The sequence below is a fragment of the Oncorhynchus nerka genome, linkage group LG14 (genome assembly GCF_034236695.1).
Source record: "Oncorhynchus nerka isolate Pitt River linkage group LG14, Oner_Uvic_2.0, whole genome shotgun sequence".
In the NCBI taxonomy this organism is placed as follows: Eukaryota; Metazoa; Chordata; class Actinopteri; order Salmoniformes; family Salmonidae; genus Oncorhynchus; species Oncorhynchus nerka.
In genome coordinates, this window is record NC_088409.1 from 9,363,077 (window position 1) to 9,373,726 (window position 10,650).

The 10,650-nt window shown below is 40.2% G+C and overlaps 1 protein-coding gene across 1 annotated transcript; it reads left to right on the forward strand.

Moving 5' to 3' along the window:
• The first annotated feature begins 1,692 nt into the window (after positions 1-1,692).
• LOC135574985 (ankyrin repeat and IBR domain-containing protein 1-like) lies at positions 1,693-7,038 on the forward strand. Its single transcript, XM_065027124.1, has 4 exons — positions 1,693-1,745; positions 2,341-2,519; positions 2,715-2,766; positions 7,012-7,038. Exons 1-4 carry the CDS (start codon positions 1,740-1,742, stop codon positions 7,036-7,038), a joined length of 264 nt encoding a protein of 87 aa, XP_064883196.1. The 5' UTR covers positions 1,693-1,739.
• Positions 7,039-10,650: the final 3,612 nt, after the last annotated feature.

Genomic DNA, 10,650 nt, shown 5'->3' on the forward strand with positions numbered 1-10,650 from the left:
ATACTGGACCTGCTTCCAAGAACCATGAACACAGCTACCAGGTAAGATACTGGACCTGCTTCCAGAACCATGGAGCGAGTTACCAGGTAAATAGTGGACCTGCTTCCAGAACCATGAACACAGCTACCAGGTAAATACTGGACCTGCTTCCAGAACCATGAACACAGCTACCAGGTAAATACTGGACCTGCTTCCAGAACCATGAACACAGTTACCAGGTAAGAACTGGACCTGCTTCCAGAACCATGAACACAGTTACCAGGTAAATACTGGACCTGCTTCCAGAACCATGAACACAGTTACCAGGTAAATACTGGACCTGCTTCCAGAACCATGAACACAGTTACCAGGTAAATACTGGACCTGCTTCCAGAACCATGAACACAGTTACCAGGTAAATACTGGACCTGCTTCCAGAACCATGAACACAGTTACCAGGTAAATACTGGACCTGCTTCCAGAACCATGAACACAGTTACCAGGTAAATCTGACCTGCCCAGAACCATGAACACAGCTACCAGGTAAATACTGGACCTGCTTCCTGAACCATGAACAGCTAGCAATTAGTGTGTTGGCTAGATACATTTTGGTAACATCTGCCAGTTTGTATTAGGAAGTCATGGTGTAACCTGACATCCTGTCCAGGTAAGTAGGGCAGAGCTGGGTTTGTTTAAATATCAGGTAGCTTTAGTAAGTCCTTGTGTAGTCTGACAACCCTGTCCAGGTAAGTAGGGCAGAGCTGGGTTTGTTTAAATGTCAGGTAGCTTTAGTAAGTCCTGGTGTAACCTGACACCCTGTCCAGGTAAGTAGGGCAGAGCTGGGTTTAACTGTCATGTAGCTTTAGTAAGTCCTTATGTAGCCTGACAACCCTGTCCAGGTAAGTAGGGCAGAGCTGGGTTTGTTTAAATGTCAGGTAGCTTTAGTAAGTCCTTGTGTAGCCTGACACCCTGTCCAGGTAAGTAGGGCAGAGCTGGGTTTGTTTAACTGTCATGTAGCTTTAGGAAGTCCTGGTGTAGCTTGACAACCCTGTCCATGTAAGTAGGGCAGAGCTGGGTTTGTTTAACTGTCATGTAGCTTTAGGAAGTCCTGGTATAGCCTGACACCCTGTCCAGGTAAGTAGGGCAGAGCTGGGTTTGTTTAAATGTCAGGTAGCTTTAGTAAGTCCTGGTGTAGCCTGACACCCTGTCCAGGTAAGTAGGGCAGAGCTGGGTTTGTTTAAATGTCATGTAGCTTTAGTAAGTCCTGTAGTGGGACCTTACCTTGTCTGTCCTTCCATCTAGCTGGAGCAGCGCCTGTTGAAGACAGCCAAAGACAAGATGGAACAGCTGAGCAGAGCCTTGAGTGGACGTATGTGGATATTCGCGTCATGTCAATGTTTTTTCATCGTTTTGTTTCCGCTTTGTTTTGCAGACAACCCATTTTCAAATAAATAGACCAACACACAGACTGAAATCGGTGGAGATGTATTAAAGACACTCTTAAAGCTACTTGAAAATCTTATACTTTTTCTTTTCTCTTCTGAATGTGATATGATGAGTCGGTGTGTATGAGAGCGGGGTAATCCTGATCCGTGATCTCCTTCTTCTCTCTCAGGAGACGGAGGCCACACCTGACACTACGTTCATTGAAGATGCTGTACTGGAGCTGCTGAGAGACTCAGTCGCATCCTCCAAGTGCTCTTACCTCTTACGGCTTCTTCCTGGAGATCAAATCCACCAAGAAAGAGATTTTTGAACTTATGCAGGTACGGACGGGCGGATCTTAAGAGCGAGGATTATATAAAACATCTGAAATGTCTTGTCAAAAAACCTACTTCCTCTCAAACACTGAGGTTTTAAACCGACTTCCTCTCAAACACTGAGGTTTTAAACCGACTTCCTCTCAAACACTGAGGTTTTAAACCCGACTTCCTCTCAAACACTGAGGTTTTAAACCCGACTTCCTCTCAAACACTGAGGTTTTAAACCCGACTTCCTCTCAAACACTGAGGTTTTAAACCGACTTCCTCTCAAACACTGAGGTTTTAAACCCGACTTCCTCTCAAACACTGAGGTTTTAAATGTACTTCCTCTCAAACACTGAGGTTTTAAATGTACTTCCTCTCAAACACTGAGGTTTTAAAATAACAGATCTTGTTGTGAGGAACCCTTTTTACTCTCTTCGTTAAGGACTTCCTCACACGGCTGGCCCGTTCATTAGGCACGGTTAGGCGTTCACCTATGGCGGCAGATTGAAGAGGGCCCTGCTTCCTCATGGTTTAAAACTACAGCTATACAGAGATACTTTTGTCCTCTACAGTTTGTATACTTTTTGTTTGGCCTCTTCCTGTCTGTGTGTAGACTGACTTGGAGATGGTGACAGAGGACCTAGCTCAGAAAGTCAACCGTCCTTACCTCCGAACTCCCCGTCATAAGATCATCAGAGCGGCCTGTTTGGTGCAGCAGAAGAGACAGGAGTTCCTGGCCTCCGTCGCCCGGGGGGTGGCCCCCAGCGACTCCCCAGAGGCCCCTAGACGCAGGTGGGGAACCCCTGACCCCTCACAAACCCTTTCAGTCCCCAAATCAATCAATTGCAGATGAAGGTCACCCCCCATTGTGTTTTCACTCGGGATGTTTTCTCGTGCATTTGCTCTGTTCTCTCTCTCCACTAATTGAAGTGTTTTAATAACATAACAGACTAGCTGCTATTTACATTCTACTTTTTGTATTTATAGTTTTGGAGGTGGCACATGGGACTGGGAGTATTTGGGCTTTGCATCTCCTGAGGTAAGTAAATATCTAGCTAACTGTTGTTGTAGTTCTGAATATCTAGCTAGCTGTTGTTGTAGTTCTGAATATCTAGCTAACTGTTGTAGTTCTGAATATCTAGCTTGCTGTTGTAGTTCTGAATATCTAGCTAGCTGTTGTTGTAGTTCTGAATATCTAGCTAACTGTTGTAGTTCTGAATATCTAGCTAGCTGTTGTAGTTCTGAATATCTAGCTAACTGCTGTTGTAGTTCTGAATATCTAGCTAACTGTTGTTGTAGTTCTGAATATCTAGCTAACTGTTGTTGTAGTTCTGAATATCTAGCTAACTGTTGTAGTTCTGAATATCTAGCTAGCTGTTGTAGTTCTGAATATCTAGCTAGCTGTTGTTGTAGTTCTGAATATCTAGCTAACTGTTGTTGTAGTTCTGAATATCTAGCTAACTGTTGTTGTAGTTCTGAATATCTAGCTAACTGTTGTTGTAGTTCTGAATATCTAGCTAACTGTTGTTGTAGTTCTGAATATCTAGCTAACTGTTGTTGTAGTTCTGAATATCTAGCTAGCTGTTGGTGTAGTTCTGAATATCTAGCTAGCTGTTGTAGTTCTGAATATCTAGCTAACTGTTGTTGTAGTTCTGAATATCTAGCTAACTGTTGTTGTAGTTCTGAATATCTAGCTAGCTGTTGTAGTTCTGAATATCTAGCTAGCTGTTGTTGTAGTTCTGAATATCTAGCTAACTGTTGTTGTAGTTCTGAATATCTAGCTAACTGTTGTAGTTCTGAATATCTAGCTAACTGTTGTTGTAGTTCTGAATATCTAGCTAACTGTTGTTGTAGTTCTGAATATCTAGCTAACTGTTGTTGTAGTTCTGAATATCTAGCTAGCTGTTGTAGTTCTGAATATCTAGCTAACTGTTGTTGTAGTTCTGAATATCTAGCTAACTGTTGTTGTAGTTCTGAATATCTAGCTAACTGTTGTTGTAGTTCTGAATATCTAGCTAGCTGTTGTAGTTCTGAATATCTAGCTAGCTGTTGTTGTAGTTCTGAATATCTAGCTAACTGTTGTTGTAGTTCTGAATATCTAGCTAACTGTTGTTGTAGTTCTGAATATCTAGCTAACTGTTGTTGTAGTTCTGAATATCTAGCTAACTGTTGTTGTAGTTCTGAATATCTAGCTAACTGTTGTTGTAGTTCTGAATATCTAGCTAACTGTTGTTGTAGTTCTGAATATCTAGCTAACTGTTGTTGTAGTTCTGAATATCTAGCTAGCTGTTGTAGTTCTGAATATCTAGCTAGCTGTTGTAGTTCTGAATATCTAGCTAGCTGTTGTAGTTCTGAATATCTAGCTAACTGTTGTTGTAGTTCTGAATATCCAGCTAACTGTTGTTGTAATTCTGAATATCTAGCTAACTGTTGTTGCTGATTCTGAATCTGGCCTAACTGTTATTTGTAGTTCTGAATATCTAGCCCAACTGTTGTTGTAGTTCTGAATATCTAGCTAGCTGTTGTTGTAGTTCTGAATATCTAGCTGGCTGTTGTAGTTCTGAATATCTGGCTAGCTGTTGTTGTAGTTCTGAATATCTAGCTAACTGTTGTTGTAGTTCTGAATATCTAGCTAACTGTTGTTGTAGTTCTGAATATCTAGCTAACTGTTGTTGTAGTTCTGAATATCAGCTAACTGTTGTTGTAGTTCTGAATATCTAGCTAACTGTTGTTGTAGTTCTGAATATCGAGCTAGCTGTTGTTGTAGTTCTGAATATCTAGCTAACTGTTGTTGTAGTTCTGAATATCTAGCTAACTGTTGTTGTAGTTCTGAATATCTAGCTAGCTGTTGTAGTTCTGAATATCTAGCTAGCTGTTGTTGTAGTTCTGAATATCTAGCTAACTGTTGTTGTAGTTCTGAATATCTAGCTAACTGTTGTTGTAGTTCTGAATATCTAGCTAACTGTTGTTGTAGTTCTGAATATTTAGCTAGCTGTTGTAGTTCTGAATATCTAGCTAACTGTTGTTGTAGTTCTGAATATCGAGCTAGCTGTTGTTGTAGTTCTGAATATCTAGCTAACTGTTGTTGTAGTTCTGAATATCTAGCTAACTGTTATTTGTAGTTCTGAATATCAGCTAACTGCTGTTGTAGTTCTGAATATCTAGCTAGCTGTTGTAGTAGTTCTGAATATCTAGCTAGCTGTTGTTGTAGTTCTGAATATCTAGCTAGCTGTTGTAGTTCTGAATATCCAGCTAACTGTTGTTGTAGTTCTGAATATCTAGCTAACTGTTGTAGTTCTGAATATCTAGCTAACTGTTGTTGTAGTTCTGAATATCTAGCTAACTGCTGTTGTAGTTCTGAATGTCTAGCAACTGCTGTTGTAGTTCTGAATATCTAGCTAACTATTTGTTGTAGTTCTGAATATCTGAGCTAACTGTTGCTTAGTTCTGAATATCTAGCTAACTGTTGTTGTAGTTCTGAATGTCTAGCTAACTGCTTTGCTGTTTGATTCTGAATATCTAGCTAACTGTTTTGTAGTTCTGAATATCTAGCTAACTGTTGTAGTTCTGAATATCTAGCTAACTGTTGTAGTTCTGAATATCTAGCTAACTGTTGTTGTAGTTCTGAATATCTAGCTAGCTGTTGTTGTAGTTCTGAATATCTAGCTAACTGTTGTAGTTCTGAATATCTAGCTAGTTTGTTTGTAGTTCTGAATATCTGGCTAACTGTTGTAGTTCTGAATATCTAGCTAACTGTTGTTGTAGTTCTGAATATCTAGCTGTTGTGGTTCAGTTCAGATATCTGGCTAGCTGTTGTTGTAGTTCTGAATATCCAGCTAACTGTTGTTGTAGTTCTGAATATCTGGCTAACTGTTGTAGTTCTGAATATCGGCTAGCTGTTGTAGTTCTGAATATCTAGCTAGCTGTTGTTGTAGTTCTGAATATCTAGCTGGCTGTTGTAGTTCTGAATATCTGGCTAACTGTTGTAGTTCTGAATATCTAGCTAGCTGTTGTAGTTCTGAATATCTATTCTGGCTATTTGTAGTTCTGAATATCTAGCTAGCTGTTGTAGTTCTGAATATCTAGCTAACTGTTGTTGTAGTTCTGAATATCTAGCTAGCTGTTGTAGTTCTGAATATCTAGCTAACTGTTGTAGTTCTGAATATCTAGCTAGCTGTTGTAGTTCTGAATATCTAGCTAGCTGTTGTAGTTCTGAATATCCAGCTAACTGTTGTTGTAGTTCTGAATATCCAGCTAACTGTTGTTGTAGTTCTGAATATCTAGCTAGCTGTTGTAGTTCTGAATATCTAGCTAGCTGTTGTAGTTCTGAATATCTAGCTAACTGTTGTAGTTCTGAATATCTAGCTAGCTGTTGTAGTTCTGAATATCTAGCTAGCTGTTGTAGTTCTGAATATCTAGCTAGCTGTTGTAGTTTGAATATGTTTAAATCATGTGAGCTATTAGGGAAGCTAATAGAGCTGCTACAGTTATAAATTGCACAATAATTATACATTCACGGCTTTTTTTAAGGTATTGTTTTCTGTTTATTCAATGTGTGTGTGTGTGTGTGTGTGTGTGTGTGTGTGTGTGTGTGTGTGTGTGTGTGTGTGTGTATGACGGTACGACCTGTGACCTGTGACGTCATGGTGTGTCATGTGGCTGACCCTACAGGGTATGCAGAGTTTCAGTACCGGAGGGAGACACCGGGATCGTCAGTTCAGGAGGAGACAGAGGGGACATTCCCCAGTTCTGAATAGCCTAGCGACAGCATTTTAGGTAATAATGAATCAATAACTAAAGACACATGGATAGTACTATAGAATGTTTAGACTAGCCACCGTTCAGTTCTGAATATCTAGCCCATCGCAGTTTTCTACCTTGTATTTCTCAGGATATAGCTATGACTGAATGTGTTTCCAGGTATCTGTCTGCCTGGTACTATAGGATATCCAGCTATGACTGAATGTGTTACCAGGTATCTGTCTACCTGGTATTTCTATAGGATATCCAGGTATCTGTTGCCTTGTAGTTACTATAGGATATCCAGCTATGACTGAATGTGTTTAGGTATCTGTCTACCTGGGGATATCCTATTGCTATTTGTAGTTCTAGGATATCCAGCTATGACTGTTGTAGTTACCAGGTATCTGTGACTATTAGGAAGCTAATAAGAGCTGCTAGTTATCCAGGTATGCACAATAATTATACCAGCTTTTTTTATAGGATATTGTTTCTGTTTACCTATGTATTGCTGTGTGTGTGCTGTGACTGAATGTGTTTCCAGGTATGTGTCTACCTGGTGTTACTATAGGATATCCAGCGACCTGACTGAATGACGTCATGGTGTATCATGTGGCTGACCGTCTACTGGTATTATGCAGGAGTTTCAGTACCGGGATATCAGGTATCTGTCAGCAGAGGAGACAGAGAGGGACATTCCCCATCTTGTATTTCTATAGCGATACAGGTATTTACCTGGTATCAATTCTAAAAGATACATGGATAGATACTATAGCAGTGTTTCTAGCCACCGTCTCAGTATTCACCAGATTTCTACCTCAGTATTTCAGGATATCCAGCTATGACTGAATGTGTTTCCAGGTATCTGTCTACCTGAGTATTTCTATAGGATATCCAGCTATCTGACCTGGTAATGTAGGTTTCCCAGGTATCTGTCTACCTGGTATTTTCTATAGGATATCCAGCTATGATATACAGGTATCTGTCTACCTGGTATTTCTATCAGGATATCCAGCTATGATGTGTTTCAGGTATCTGTCTACCTGGTATTTCTATAGGATATCCAGCTATTTGTTTTGACTGAATGTGTTTCCAGGATATGATCTGTCTACCTGGTATTTCTATAGGATATCCAGGTATCTGTCACCTGGTATTTACTATAGGATATCAGGATATGTGTTTCCAGGTATCTGTCTGCCTGGTATTGCATAGGATATCCAGCTATGACTGAATGTGTTTCAGGTACATCTGTCTAGTATATCCTGTCTACCTGGTATAGGATATCCAGCTATGACTGAATGTGTTTCCCAGGTGTCTGTCTACCTGGTATTACTATAGGATATCTGGGTATCTGTCTACCTGTATTATATAGGATTTCCAGGTATGACTGTGTTACCAGGTATTACTCCAGGTATCTGTCCTGGTATTACTATAGGATATCCAGGTATCTGTCTGCCTGAATGGATTTCTAGAGTATCTGTCTGCCCAGGTATCTGTCTACCTGGTATTACTATAGGATATCAGGTATCTGTCTGAATGGTATTGCTATAGGATATCCAGGTATCTGTCTACCTGGTATTACTATATGATATCCAGGTATCTGTCTACCTGGTATTACTATAGGATATCCAGCTATGACTGATTGTGTTTCCAGGTATCTGTCTACCTGGTATTTCTATAGGATATCCAGGTATCTGTCTACCTTGTATTACTGGGATATCCATTTACTTGACTGAATGTGTTTCCAGGTATCTGTCTACCTGGTATTTCTATAGGATATCCAGGTATGACTGAATCTGTTTTCCAGGTATCTGTCTTCCTGGTATTACTAGGTCAGGTATCTGTCTACTGGTATTACTATAGGATATCCAGGTATCTGTCTACCTGGTATTACTATAGGATAAAAACCTGGCATTTTCTATAGGATATCAGGTATCTGTCTACCTGGTATTACTATAGGATATCCAGCTATGACTGAATGTGTTTCCAGGTATCTGTCTACCTGGTATTACTATAGGATATCCAGGTATGACTGAATGTGTTACCAGGTATCTGTCTACCTGGTATTACTATAGGATATCCAGGTATCTGTCTACCTGGTATTACTATAGGATATCCAGGTATCTGTCTACCTGGTATTACTATAGGATATCCAGCTATGACTGAATGTGTTTCCAGGTATCTGTCTACCTGGTATTTCTATAGGATATCCAGGTATCTGTCTACCTGGTATTACTATAGGATATCCAGCTATGACTGAATGTGTTACCAGGTATCTGTCACACCTGGTATTTGCACATAGGATATCCGGGCATCTGTCCTACCTGGTATTTCTATAGGATATCCAGGTATCTGTCTACCTGGTATTTCTATAGGATATCCAGGTATCTGTCTACCTGGTATTACTATAGGATATCCAGCTATGACTGAATGTGTTTCCAGGTATCTGTCTACCTGGTATTACTATAGGATATCCAGGTATCTGTCTACCTGGTATTAGGATACACTATGACTGGAATTTCAGGTATCTGTCTACCTGGTATTACTATAGGATATCCAGGTATGACTGAATGTGTTACCAGGTATCTGTCTACCTGGTATTACTATAGGATATCCAAGTATCTGTCTACCTGGTATTACTATATGATATCCAGGTATCCTGTCTACCTGCGTGTTACTATCACGGATATCCAGCGTATGACTGAATGTGTTTCCCGGTATCTGTCTACCTGGTATTTCTATAGGATATCCAGCGTATGACTGAATGTGTTTCCAGGTATCTGTCTACCTGGTATTACTATAGGATATCCAGGTATGACTGGATGTGTTGCAGGTATCTGTCTACCTGGTATTACTATCAGGATATCCAGGTATCTGTCTACTGGTATTGTCTATAGGCATATCTATAGGATATCTTTGGTATCTGTCTCATAGTATTACTATAGGATATCCAGCTATGACTGAATGTGTTTCCAGGTATCTGTCTACCTGGTATTACTTATAGGATATCCAGGTATCTGTCTACCTGGTATTTCTATAGATATCCAGGTATGACTGAATGTTTCCAGATCTGTCTTCCTGGTATTACTAGGATATCCAGGTATCTGTCTACCTGGCATTACTAGAGGATATCTGGGTATCTGTCTACCTGGTGTTACTGCTGAGATATCCGAGGCATCTGTCTACCTGGTATTACTATAGGATATCCAGGTATCTGTCTACCTGGTATTACTATAGGATATCCGAGTATCTATCTGGTATTACTATGAGATATCCAGGTATCTGTCTCACCTGGCATTGCTATAGGATGTCCAGAGTATCCTGTCTACCTGGTATTACTATAGGATATCCAGGTATCTGTCTACTCTGGTATTTCTATGGGATATCCAGGCGTTCGTCTACCTGGTATTACTAGAGGCTATCCAGCGTGTCTGTCCACCTGGTCACTATAGGTTATCCAGGAGTATCTGTCTACCTGTTATTACTATGGGATATCCAGGTATCTGTCTACCTGGTATTTCTATAGGATATGTGTTTCCTAAAAGGCTGACGTGTTTCTCCATTAGTCAGTGTTTCCAGGTATCTGTCTACCTGGTATTACTATAGGATATGTGTTTCCTAAAAGGCTGACGTGTTTCTCCATTAGTCAGTGTTTTCACTGACATGAATGACTTCTTTCCTGGAGAAAAAAAGGAAAAGATAACAAAAAAGTAACAAAAGGAATAATCTCTTATCTTTTCCTTTCGCTGGGAAGACCTTGAATAGTTTGAGCTGTGAGTTTGTCAGTGTGATTGTTCTGTAACGTTGACTGGCTGACTGGCTGACTGGCTGACTGACTGGCTGACTGGCTGGCTGACTGACTGGCTGACTGGCTGACTGACTTGCTGACTGACTTGCTGACTGACTGACTGACTGGTTTCTTCTTCTTTTATTCATAAAACAGACACACAGGAAATGGGAGGTGGGCGAAGACCTGGTCCCCCCATGGTGAGTTCAGTGTGTTTTTCATGTCGTCTGTGTATTCGTCTTTACCTCTTATTATATATATATATATTAGTTTATTCGACAGGCAAAAAATGTACATGTTGTGTGCCAATGTGAAGTTTAAACATGCCGATAGAAAAATGGGTTTTATTTCTTACTTTTGATTAAAAAAATGTTTTACCGTTTGTCTTCACAGAAA